The 14,016-nt window shown below is 36.7% G+C and overlaps 1 protein-coding gene across 8 annotated transcripts in view; it reads left to right on the top strand.

Annotated features, from left to right (window-relative positions):
* Window positions 1–14,016, top strand: part of CADPS (calcium dependent secretion activator) — a 444,424-nt gene that overhangs the window by 321,897 nt on the left and 108,511 nt on the right. For all 8 annotated transcript variants that reach the window (XM_070933536.1, XM_070933529.1, XM_070933531.1 and 5 more), the window contains one exon: window positions 1,448–1,589. In XM_070933536.1, the coding sequence (XP_070789637.1) occupies window positions 1,448–1,589 (142 nt within the window). The remainder of the gene's footprint in view (window positions 1–1,447; window positions 1,590–14,016) is intronic.

Below are 14,016 nucleotides of genomic sequence, written 5' to 3'. Positions count from 1 at the left end.
TGAAATATCCTAAACAATAAAAATAAATTAAAAACTATGAAAAAGTCATAGGTATCTAAAAATAATATAAAAGAATAATAAAAGCAGCACTATTGTCACTTTTGGAAGTTTTATGAGAACCAAAAAAAAAAAGTAAAACTTTTCTGAAAGTGCAATCAATATAACTTTTGTCCCAAACCAAATGACATGGATTTCTTCATAAAGGTCCCCTTAAGTGCTCTTGATGTGTTGGATTCATACAATCACTTTAGTTTTCCTTATTTACCACCATCTCCTTACAGAAATATATTATAGTGCACCTTTGAAGGCAATGTTTTCACTGCAGACATGAAGTATTGCTTGACAACTTAATGTGAAGAGCAGATTTTATTGAAAAAATGGCTCAGAAAATTCTTTTTCATGTGTATATAGGAATAGCAATAGCACTTAGACTTATACCGCTTCACAGTGCTTTACAGCCCTGTCTAAGCGGTTTACAGAGTCAGCATATTGCCCCCAACAATCTGGGTCCACATTTTACCAACCTCAGAAGGATGGAAGGCTTAAGTCAACTTTGAGCCTGGTGAGATTTGAACTGCCAAATTGCAGTCAGCCGGCAGTCAGCAGAAGTAGCCTGCAGTACTGCACTCTAACCACTGTGCCACCACAGCTCATATCACTGAGTTGGATTATTAATTTTATTTATTATGGCTTTTTTCATTTTTCTCATGGTTTTGGAAGCAAAGGGTATTGAACACAGTGTGACAAATAGATTTCTGAGAAAATTGAGGCATTCACCTCACACAAATGTCAGTCTGACTAAAAACACTTGGTTGATTTCCTAAGTCCATCTCTCAGGAGTCTGGGTGGCAGTAATAATTTAAACTAGTTTAAATCTTCAGTAATAGATCCAATTGCTAGAAATTAAGTCCTATTGAATATCCTGGGATTTACTTCCAAATAAGCTTGCATAAGACTATCCTGCAGGTATCCAAGCATTCCTATTCAGATAGATTCAGAAAGAATCTTTCTGAAAAATTGGGGATTTCTTATTTAGTTTTCTGTATTGATGTAAAAGTTTCATTTTTTAAAAAAAATTAAAGTTTCCAAGAGGTCTTAGAATTCTAAATGAAACCAGTTTATATTTGTAATGGATGAGCCTCTTGGACCTACATACATTCATTTATGTTAACATTTATTGTTAACGTGAAATGTTAAAATGTTTAAAATGTCTATTAATATTTTGGATGGAATGGTCAAACTTTTACTCAAGTGATTCTTAGGTATCACTCAAATACAATCAGTGCTATGATTGTATTGTTTATGTTAAAATGTTTCTAGAATAAAGAAATTGACAGCAGATTCATTTATTGATTGGGCCTTCGATTTGGTTGCTTTAAAAATTACACCATGTAATTGTGGAATGCTGCTAAAAGTGTCTTATTGTGCTTTTATTTGTTTGTTCTAGATAATTTGTGCAATGGAAAATACCACAAACATCTCCAAGATCTCTTTGCTCCACTTGTGGTTAGATATGTCGATCTCATGGAGTCCTCTATTGCCCAGTCAATTCACAGGGGCTTTGAGCGGGAATCATGGGAGCCAGTAAAGTAAGAAAATCTCCTTTGATACAATTGGAGTCTTTGGGTACAAGTACAATCATGCACAGATGAGTTAGGAGAATATTAGCTATACTGTTTCTTGGCTAAACTAAGTCAACTTTTAATAGACTCTATAGCCATATTGTTGGCTTTCATAAGGTTACCATCATAAGCCATTTGCTGATCTTAGGAGTTCGTTCATCTTCTACCCAGCTGATATAGAGGTACCTAGAACTCAATAGATGACATATTTTCCACTTGGTAGCATGATAGAAATGAACAAGTCACTCAAGTGTCTATGGAGATTCTCAATCATCCAGGTCATGGTTGTCCAAAAAGTGCTTTTCTAAAAGGCAACTGGTCTTTTGTACTCAAGAGCCAAGAAAGTCTAGTTGCCTTTTTAGGCACCTTTGGTACAAAGTCACTCAAGTATGAAAATTTTATCTCCAGAAGGATCATCTTGTTAGTTCCAAAGGTATTTCTTTTTATTGCTTTGCTTTTCAGCACAGATTTCAAAAATTGTATTACTCAGTCATCTAAGAGAGAGAGAGAAAGAGAGCCACTGGAAGCAAGTTCTGTACTACTGACAAATATTTTTGCTACTCTGGCCTTAGGCCCAACCCATATTACTGGAGAATAGCAAATTTCCTCTCTTTCCCATTTTTTTTAACCTTTTCTTTTTGGTTCATCCTGTTTCTCAATATTTCAGTTATCAAACTGGTTAGGAGCACAAAAAATACCTGCATACAATTCTGCAGGATTTCGTCATCTACTTATTGGTATACATTTTCTTACAATAGTTTTCTGTCCTTTAAAGAGTGGGCATGAGTGCATATTTTCCACTAAACATGCATACATTGTTATGCCGTCTTTTAAAATGGCAAAATGTGAAAAGTGCAGTTTTCAGCCTGCTGTTTTGGTTTATATTTGGATTCAGAAAGTGTTAATAGAATAAATTGTTACTCTTTGTAGGAATGCTAGATTTGTGTATCTCAACACTATGATCCCAAGATCCAAGACTTCATCCAATCCAAATCTGAAATTCAACAATTTTTCTCAAAAAGGGAATTAAAATCTTGTAGCTATTATTCAGTTGATTCTTGTGCCTGAATAGTAACTACTGGCTGATGTTGTTGCTAAATAATAATGATATCAACGAGATGTGACATCATAATTCTGCACCATTTCAGTGAATGGTGTTCCACAAGCTATTTTGCTTTTAGTATTCATGGAATTTAATGATGACCTTCATTTCAGAAGGAAATTCTACAAAGTCTCCATAAGTAAACAAACAAACAAACAACAAACCATTTGAACAGAGATTTAGAAATATTTTCTGAAAGAGAATATTTTGGGCTATTATTTTTCAGATCATGAAATAAAATCTCAGCAGTCACTTCCAGTGGTAACTCTATTTCAAAAAGATAGTATTGAGACCTGGAAAAGGGTGGAATTATTTTCCCTTCCTATCGTTCATCATTTTGCTGCCACTTTTCCACACTGTTTCTCTTCCAAGGGATCTAGATACATGCAAACAAAGATTAGAAAGCTCTGAAGCTAAAAGTAGGAGAGGAAAAGATAAAATGGCACTTATTTGATACATCTAGTATTTAAAGCACTGGGATAGAAACCAGGAAACTGTGAGTTCTAGTCCTGCCTTAGGCATGAAAGCCAACTGGGTGACTTTGGCCCAGCCACTCTCTCTCTCAGAGCCAGGCTCAAGCAACAAGATGGCCACTCAATTCTTGTGGCAACTAATAGATTAACAATTGGTTGATCAGAAAAAAGCAGAACCTGCATTTGCGGGAAAAATGCTAGGAAAAAAAATTCTAAATGTTGTTATTTTGTTTTATATTATATTGTGGCTAAATGCAATACTAAATGTATATTTAATCAATTGTGTGTACACTTATTAATTTTAAATTAATTAAGAGTTTATGAATGTGGTGCAATGCTAGTTTATATAATGTGTATATTCCAAAGTAGTCCTACTGTCTTCATCGGCATCACTTTTTTTTCTTCTTTAAAAGAACTCAGTCCAGTACTGATTTATGGCTTTTGAATAGCAATTTCTGCTTCTAAGCCAATCTAGGTGGCTTTTTGTAAATCTCATATGCTGAATGTATGTATAAACAACCATATTTTATCTGCATAGTAAGATTGGAAATTGAAGACTGAAGTTCACAAGTTCTTTCTGTATTTCAAGGAAGGACAATCAAGGCAGAATTGGCATTTAAGAACTCTATCCATCTCAGATAAGTTTCTAATATCTACCTACAGTATACCTTTTTGTCATCATACTACCCTATGACAATTTCACCAAAAGACCCTCAATTCTTACTCATTTTTGGAAAAGTTACTATTCAATACTGGCTTGAACCTATAACTAGCATAAAAACTCACACACATTTGCTTGAGAACACAATATTCTTGGTGGCCTACCAGCAGTTCTTCAACCTCCAATAGTTGTGCCATTACAGCCTCTTCAATTTGTATAGTTTCATTTGACTGATGTAATACTCAAATATAGAATGCGATCATTTAAGCCTCAGGATGGCTGTGGTATCAGTAACAAGACTTTAAAGGAAACTGATCGTGAGGATTATATACTATCTTCACCCCTCCTGGCAGATACTTTGCAAACCCAGGTTCTGTTGCAAACCTCCTATGGAAGTTTGGATGGGAAACAAAAAATTGGCTAGATAAAATTTTAGTCTGATTCACCCATGCTTTCCTTCCTATTTTTTTATTAGGTCTGTGCAGCATATTGGATTCAAAGGGATGTTTCCAAAAGCATGAACTGAGTATGTCTAGTTTAATGAAAGAAGGACTAGGGGAGACATGATAGCCGTGTTCCAATATCTCAGGAGCTGCCACAAAGAAGAGGGAGTCAAGCTATTCTCCAAAGCACCTGAGGCCAGGACAAGAAGCAATGGGTGGAAACTAATCAAGCAACTTAGAACTAAGGAGACATTTCCTGACAGTTAAAACAGTTAATCAGTGGAACAACTTGCCTCCAGAAGTTGTCAATGCTCCAACACTGGAAGTTTTTAAGATGTTGGATAATCATTTGTCTGAAGTGGTGTAGGGTTTCCTGCCTAAGCAAGGGGTTGGATTAGAAGACCTCCAAGGTCCCTTCCAGCTCTGTTATTCTAAACTAAATCATGATCTCAGACTGCTTTAAGGAATTGCCCACAGGAAAGGCACTATGCAAGAGCTAGTTTGGTTAGCTTAAGAGGTTGGACTAGGAGCAGGGAAACCTGAATTCCAGTCCTGTCTTAGGTATGGAAGCCAACTAGTTGAGTTTGGGTCCATTGTGCTCTCTCCCTGTACGAGGAGGAAAAAGGCAAGGGCAAACCACTTCTAAAATCTTGCCTAGAAAACGATATGGATTTCTCCTACAGTCACTCAAAGGCAAAACAATAAATAAATACCTCAAATATGCACCATAGCATTTTTTCCCCCTTCACATTCACAGCACTGCACAGCCTTAGTTATTATCCTTCAACACAATAATACAGAGAGCAGTTTTGTCTCTGTTGCAGTTTTCACTGCTCTTCCCACTTATTATGCAGCCAGAAATCTCAGTATTCCACCGCAAGATACGCTAGGACGCTATATACTGTTGGAGGAGCTTCCCAGATACCAAAATCTGTTGATTTATTGTTTCAGTAAGCCACATATTTTTTTTTTATTGCAAAAGTTTTACAATTAGATTTTCACCCCTTTTTTCACCCCCCCCACCTCCCTCCCCAAACCCTCCCTAACCCTCCCTAACCCTCCCCCCCCCAGACTTCCCTATTATATACTCATAACTAATAACACTAGTAAACAAGCTTAAACCCATCCCTCCCCCTGTATAATTTTTCCTCTTTATCTCTTTACATTAAAATATTTCTAATACATTAAAATATTTCTAATACATTATTTTCAAATAAAAGCTATTTGATACTTTCTAGTTTGGTATTTGTTCTGAACATATTCTATCCACCTTTTCCATTCCCATTCATAAGTCTCTTGTGAACAGTCTTTTAAATATGCTGAAATCTTCGCCATCTCAGCAAAACTGGCCATCTTCAAAGTCCATTCCTCGATAGTGGGTAAAGCTTCATTCTTCCAATATTTACCTATCAACAATCTTGCTGCTGTTATCATATACAATATCAGTTTTATCTCACCCCGTGTAAAACCCTTAACTATACCCAATAAAAACAACTGTGGAGAAAATTGAATTTTTTTCCTCAAAACATTCTGCATGACCCACCAAATTTTTATCCAAAAAGCCTTAACTTTCCTACAGGTCCACCAAACATGATAATACGTAGCATCCAAACATTCGCATCTCCAACATTTTGGCTGAACATTAGGGTACATACATGACAACTTTTTAGGATCTAAATGCCATCTATAAAACATTTTATAAAAATTTTCTCTCAGGTTTTGCGACTGTGTAAATTTAACATTCTGAACCCAAATTTTTTCCCATGTTTCCAGCATCACTGGTTCTTCAAAATTCTGTGCCCACTTAATCATACAGTCTTTAACTAATTCAGTTTCTGAATCTCTTTCTAGCAAAACATTATAAAGCCTTTTAATATGCATTGGACCTTTCTCTCTTATATGTCTAACCAATTCTTCCTCATGCAACATAATACCAGTTTTTTGGTCCTCTTTCCATCTCAGTTGTAATTGATTATATTGTAACCAAGTTAGATTAAGCCCTTCATCCAACAGTGTCTGTAATGTCTTCAGCTGCCATCTGCCCGCATCTGTAAAAAGAACCTCTTTGTATAAAAACCCCCCGAGTGACATTATATTTGTATTCCACAAAGTATGACCAAGATCCAGCCATAGCGGTATTTTATAATCCCATTTGAGTCGGTGCTTCTTCCAAACTCTCATCAAAGAGTCTCTAAGTAAATGACTTTTAAATACTTTATCAACTTTATCATCGTAGAATAAGTAGGCATGCCATCCAAATTCAAGGTCAAAACTTTCTGCTTTCAATATTCCAGTCTTTTTACTTCCAAACCAATCACTTGTTAAAGTTAAAGCTGCTGCATCATAATATAACTGTAGGTTTGGGAGTTTAAGACCTCCTCTTTCTGGAACATCTTGCATAATTTTCAGTTTCACTCTCGGCTTCTTCTCGTTCCAGACAAACTTATTCACACCAGACTGCCAGACTTTCAGTTGTTTATCACTTTTAAGCACCGGAATCATTTGAAACAAAAACAGAAATCTTGGCAAAATGTTCATCTTAACTGCTGCTATTCTTCCAAGTAGAGACAGTTGCAGCTTTTTCCAAGTCTCCATATCCTTCTGAACCTCTCGCCACAACACCTCATAATTATTTTGAAACAATTTCATGTTTGATTCTGCAACCTGAACTCCAAGATATTTTACCTTAGGTACAATTTCAAAACCTGCCCTCCTTTCAAGCTCATGTTTACGATCTTGTGTCATATTTTTAACTATCATTTTAGTCTTTTTTGAATTCAGTCTAAAACCTGAAACTCTACCATAGTCTTGTATAATGTCGTTCATCAGGATTGTTGATTCCATTGGTTGTGATAGGGTAACGACCAGATCATCTGCAAATGCCTTTATTCTATAATCCTCTTGCCTTATCATTATGCCTTTCAAAATTTTAGAGTCCCGTATTGTATTTAACAAGACTTCCAATGTTAAAATAAATAAAAGTGGGGACAACGGACATCCCTGTCTTGTTCCTTTTTCAATTTTAAACTCTGTCGTCAAACTTCCATTAATAATAATCTGTGCTTTTTGCTCTTGATAAATTGCTGAGATCGCCTGTATAAATTGGTCCCCAAAGCCCATCTTTTTTAAAGTCTTTAGTAGAAAATTCCAATCCACTCTATCAAAGGCCTTCTCTGCATCCAAAAAAACCAGCACTGCAGGAATCTGTTTATTCTTATCAAGATATTCCAATAAGTCTATTACTTGCCTTACATTGTCCTTCATATATCTACCCTCAATAAATCCCGCTTGGTCCTCATGAATCACCTTTTGGATTACTGGCATCAACCTGTTGGCTAATACCTTCGCATAAATTTTATAGTCTGTATTCAAAAGAGATATTGGTCTATAATTCTCTGGTTTTTTAGGACCAACTTGTTCTTTTGGTATCAAAGATATATAAGCAGTTGTCCAAGATGGGGGTATTTTACCCCCTTGTTGAATATTGCAAAATAAATCTCTAAGTTGTCCCACCATTTCAGCTTGTAAAGTTTTATAGTACACTGCAGTCAAACCATCCGTGCCAGGAGCTTTGGCTGTTTTTAGCTGTTTAATTGCTGCTGCTATCTCCTCCTCTGTTATAGGATAATTCATTCTTTCCTTTTGTTGATCGGTAATTTTTGTAACTCTCTTATCATTTAAATATTTTTCTATAAGTCCATTCTGCACCTCTTCTTTGGCATATAATTTAGTATAATAGTCCACAAAAGCTTCTTTAATTAATTTTTGTTGAAAGATTTCTTTCCCTCCAATATCAATACGATCGATAATCCGTGCACTTTGTTTTTTCCTCAATGTGTAAGCCAACCATCTGCCCGGTTTATTAGCGTTGCAAAATGTGTTATGCTTCGCGTATTGTAGGCTTGTTGCAACTTGTTCCGCCATAAGCATTTGAAATTGATCTTTCAAAAGTTTTATAGCACTTCGTATTCTTTCATCTGATGGGTTTTTAATAAGTAACTGTTCTTTATTCTTTATTTCCATTTCCAACTCAGATCTTTTCTTTTGTCGGAGCAGTCTATGTTTAGAATTCATATAGATAAGTACCCCTCTCATATAGGCTTTACTTGCATCCCAAACAATTTCAATTGGGGTACCTTTATTCAAATTTATTTCAAAAAATTCTTTCAAATGCTTTTTAAGTTCTATTGTATTTTTTTCATATCTAAACAAGTTCTCATTTAATCTCCAAGAACGTCTCTCAACCTCATCCATCTCAATTTCTATCCATACAGGGCTATGGTCAGTCAAAGTTCTTGGAAAAATCTTTGTTCTTTTTGTCTTAACAAGTAGATCATTTGACAACAGAATAAAATCAATCCTAGAAAAGGATCTATGTCTATCAGAAAAGAAAGTGTAATCCAATTCATTTGGATTATGTATTCTCCAAACATCTTTTAGTTCCATATCTTCTTTCATATCAAAAAAAGTCTGTGGTAGTCTAATTCTAGACTTTGCCAAACTCTTTTTATCTAGTTTAGAATCAATTACTCCATTCCAGTCTCCCATAATTAAAATAGATCTATAGTCCCATTGCAATATTTTAGTATGTAACATCTTATAAAAATAGTCCTGTTGTTGGTTGGGAGCATAAATTCCAATCAAAAGAATTTGTCCATTTGCTGTAAGCAATTCAATTGCTACAAACCTACCATCTTGATCTGCTTCTATAACTTTCGCTGTTAATTTTTTATTTACATAAATAACCACACCATTCTTTTTCTGCGAAGTTGAAGATATATAATGTACTCCTAGTTTTGGATTTATCAAATATTTTTGATCTTGAATTGTGATATGCGTTTCTTGTAAACATATTATATCATTATTAAATTGTTTCAAATATGTAAATAATTTCTTCCTTTTCTGTGCTGAATTCAACCCATTAACATTCCAAGATAGACATTTAAAGGTCATCAGCCTCTTTCTGTAACGCAGAGCAAAATATTTGAAGTTCATCCGAGAGCTTCGATCTCGCTCCTCCCATAGCGCCACTCTCTTGTACGGTACTCTTAACTGCCTTCTTGTCTTGTCTTTCCTGTTGTTGTTGTTGCTTTTGTTTAAGTAGCTTGGATTGAGCTCTAGTTATACGTTGATCTTTAACTTCAGTCAACTGGATCAAATCCAAAATTGGAGAAGAATCCAGCAAGGGCTCACTCAGAAAACCTCCTTCTGCACCTTGCACTATTTCTAATTCCTGCTTAGACTGTTCTTTCAATTGCCTCTCTTCACTCTCCTTAATCTCCAAAACTGTAGATGTACGTGGAGATGGTGTTCTTTCCTTAAGAATAGTACTATAAAAGTGTTGTGCCTTCTCCACGGTATTCAATCGATATCCTTCTCCCTTATATCTAAAAATTATCCCAGCTGGTGCGTCCCACCGGAAGGGTATCTGTAAGTTTTTCAATTCCTTAACAAGAAAACCAAATTCTTTTCTAGCTTTCAGCATTTTAGGAGGTAATTCTTTAAAAATTTCAAGTCGTGAACCCCCCACTTGTACAGAGGTGTGAAAAGATTTTTGCAGGATATCATTTCTAATTTCTCTATCAGTAAAGTATATGACCACATCTCTAGGCAGTTGTCTTTGTCTGGCCACCCAAGAGTTCACTCTGTATATTTTATCTATTTTATGAAATACCAAATCAGGATTAGCTTGTAAAATCTTAGCCAAGGCTTCAGAGCAAACTTGTCTCAAATCCTGTCTCTCCTCCTCTCGAATTCCCCGAAGCCGTATGGCGAATTCCATCGCCCGGAATTGTATCATAACAATCTCATCTTCAATTCTCTGCATTTTATTGTCAACCTCATCAATTTTATAATCATTGTCTTTCATTTTAACATTAACTTCTGATTTAAATTCTTCAACTTTAAAATCAACTGTCCCAATAAATTTTGCCAGGATGGACGCCACTTCTGAAATTTTTTTGGTCACCTTATTTTGATTCTGTTTCACCATGTCTTTAACTTCATTAATTTCCTGCATAAATTCCTGATGTGATTTTTGAAGTTTATCATCTATCTCCTGTTGAGATTTTTGAAATTTATCATCCAAAGTTTTAGAAATAAATTCTTTTAAATCTCCCACATCAAATTCTTTTTTCTGAGTTTGGAACTGTTGAGCAGGGGGAAGTTGCGTTTCATGTTTGTGTGTGGGGGATCCCCCCCTAATGCCTTCCCTTCCTGCTTCTTTGAAGCCATCCTGGCTCGCGATCTAGTTTTTCTAAAGAGGGAAGTTCCTTTTCCTTTCCCTCCTGCACAAAGACTTCTAAAAAAGTCCCCCAGATTTGTTCAATTAAAAGCTAAGGTAGAGCAAGGTCCAATATTAGAAAAGGAGAAATTTTTCACTTGCTTCTCTAACAAACAAGGCAACTTTGCAACAACTTGAAGACTTGTAACACAAAATAACTTCACCAATCCACACTCATTGGCTCGTTAACTTTAAGGCTAAGCGCCATGTTTTTTCCCAAAGCACTTTCACTCACTCAAATGTCTCAGTTTGAAAATCAGCAAAGCGCTAATACTTGTGTCTCCAAATTTGAGGGTTCCGATAGGTTCGCTGTTTATTAAAACTTATTCTTTTCAAATTACGTTTCCTGCAGCCGGCTTGTTTTGCGAGAGCAAAGTCGTCCCACGTCGCCCGGAGTTTCCGCAGGTTGGGAGGGAGCCTCGCCCGTTCTCACCCCAGAAACAGTTCCCTGGGGGACAACGGGGGCTCAACCTGTGCCCTGCGATCTCTACTTCTTCAATCCTTGGGATTTTGAAGCTTTCAAGCCGCTTCTGAGTAGCGAAGCGGCTCTACGGGCGGCGGGACTGGCGGAGCTCCAAAAGGCACCGCCGTCGCCGAAGGCAGAGAAACCGGAAGTCTAGCCACATATTTATTAACATGATCCCTGCACAGGGTAAAAACAAGGAAGACATCACCATTTTTATTTTTATTTTTATTTCTGAGGTGGTGACTCTTTCAACGTTGTCTTTCTTCAACCACCTGGAGATAGCAGGCAGAAAATGGGAGCCACGTGTCTGACTGATCCTCCTGCTATCTCACTTTGAATCATTAAGTCAAGCCAAGTGGATGAAAATGCATTGTCTTGGGTACACAGGATGTTCTGTCACACCATACAAACTTGAAAACAGGCCTTTCACAGTACCTGCCTTGAAAAATCAAGGTTGAAATAGAAGATCCTTTCCTTAACTACCAGATGGTTGTCTTCAAGAACATACTTATATATATATATATATATAAAAAGATGTATTTTCTTATGCTGAGCGGCACCTAAGGAATAACGTGAGATGCGCAAGCAGATTAACACTGCAAGCCTTGAAGATTTTCACAAATGCTGAACAAATATGTTCTCCTTTTTGTTTTGTTTTATTTTTCACTCGCTCGGCAAGAGCTGTAAAACTCACCCAAATGAGTTAACTTGCTCTTTGAAAGGTTACACAGCTGGTAAGTGTGGGCAAAACTGTGCAGGGAAAATGAATCAAAGCAAGACAGCAGCCCTAACACAATTTTCCAAAAACACTGAATATGCAAGTTAAATCTGTTCCCAGGCTGATTGAATATACACAGGCGCATGAAAGGAGAGATCATGCCAGCATCGCCTTTGCATTCCGTGCTCCATCGATTCTACGCCATAGAGACCGCGACACGCTAAAGAACGCCGGTGGCAGAATGCAGCTCATCTTGAGCGAGAGTGTCAAATCCACAGAAAATGTCACAAGACTGTAAAAACAGGGGCCCTCAAAAAGACGAGGAAGACAAGAGAGTTCAATTGCACTATTATCCGGTTTTGAATCCAGGTCCTGGATTCGGTCCCTGGCATCTCCAAGTAGAAACATTTCTGCTTCAAACCCACAGGATTTAGGGTTGAAATCAGCTTTGACAAGACATAACTAGATTGGGCGAACAGCCTGCAAGACACTTGCAGGCCAGAAACTGCCGAAGTTGCACTTGTCGAAATTTCTTGGCAACGTATCCGTTTTCAGTAGGCTGATGAGTAATTTTAAATAAAAATCCACATATCTAGTGGTTTGCAGACATAGTTCTTTCTTTTTAAAACCATTTCAGCTGTAAAGTAATTATATTTTTTTCTGTTTTCAAAATACATAGGAATTAACCATTCCAAATAATTCCAAAGAGGTTAACTCTTCATGGGCAATGCCGTCTACGTTCCTTGGAGACCATTTAAAACAATGAATAACATGTGATACTTTCCCCCACATCCTCAAAAATAAATGTGCTCCATCCCTGAGCTAAAGAGAGCAGCACTCTTGAGTCAGTATCAGGCATATTTCTGGGTTTCTTCTGGACTCCTCAAAATCCCATTTAGATTTGTGAAACAATTAGATGTGACTTAATGTGGTATTTCCAAGTGCTTTTCCATATGTTTGACAGTCAGATTTTTATGTATGTTGCTTCTAAAAAAAATTATTTTTGGTTTTTTTGGGTGTGTGTATGTGTGAGGGCTTCAAGTCATTCTTGACTCATGTCAATTGTCTGAACAACTCCCTGAAGTTTTGCCCTTGCTTTCTTCCTAGTGCTGAGAGAGGGTGACTGGCTTTGTGCCTCAGGCAGGGCTACTATAGCACTCGCAGTCTCGCAGTTTCTAGCCTATTACTAATCACTATACCAAACTAACTCTTGCTTTGTGTAATGTATGCATTTTAACATATTTTTTTCTCTGCAGTAATGCATAAATACTTCTCAATGATATATATCTTAACCATCTTTTGAACAAATAACTGCAATTCCAAATTAGATTGAAGTTCAACTGCAAAAAGTCATTACTTCCTTTCACGCAGAACTTAGAAAAGTTAAAAATCAGCAACTTCACGTTCAAATAGCAATAGCACTTAGGCTTATATACTGCTTCACAATGCTTTACAGCCCTCTCTAAGTGGTTTAGAGAGTCAACATATTGCCCCCAACAATCTGGGTCCTCATTTTACCGAACCTCCGAAGGATGGAAGGCTGAGTCAACCTTAATGCAAAGCTATTCAAGTGCAAGAGCAAGATTCAAGCATTCAGAGTTTTCTGGACCCAAGAATGAGAAAAAGAAAGGAAAAAGGGAAGAAAGTTTAGAGCTACAATAAGGCAAAAAAACAAAAAACAAAAGAACTGAGCTCTTTGTTTCCAACTGGTTTGCTGGTCAGGCTTCCAAAGATACAATTGCAGCAAATACAGGTAATCCTCAACTTACAATAGTTTATTTAGTGACCATTCAAAGTTACAACAGCACTGGGAAAAAAGTGAATTATAACCATTTTTCACACTTATGACCTTTGCAGCATCCCTGTGGTCACATGATCTGTGACCATCTGTGGTCACATGATCAAAATTCAGATGCTTGACAACAGGTTCATATTTATGACAGTTGCAGTGTCTTAGAGTCATGCAATCCCCTTTTGCAACCTTGTGACAGGCAAAATCAATGCAGAAGCTACAGTAGATTTATTTAACAACCTTGCTGCTAACTTAACAACTGCAGTTGTTGCACTTAACAACTGTGGCAAGAAAGGTCATGCAATGGGGCAAAATAGACTTAACAAATGTGTCACTTCACAACAGAAATGTTGTGCTCAATTGTGGTTGTAAGTCGAGGACTATTTGTATTAGCATTAGGATAGATGTGTTCCTCAAAACACTTCAAAAATGATTCCGTGTGAGCTGGGGGGAAAA

The sequence above is a fragment of the Pituophis catenifer genome, unplaced genomic scaffold (genome assembly GCF_029215685.1).
Source record: "Pituophis catenifer annectens isolate HBS135680 unplaced genomic scaffold, rPitCat1.0.hap2 SCAF_2, whole genome shotgun sequence".
In the NCBI taxonomy this organism is placed as follows: domain Eukaryota; kingdom Metazoa; phylum Chordata; class Lepidosauria; order Squamata; family Colubridae; genus Pituophis; species Pituophis catenifer.
This window is presented reverse-complemented; position numbering and strand designations above follow the sequence as displayed.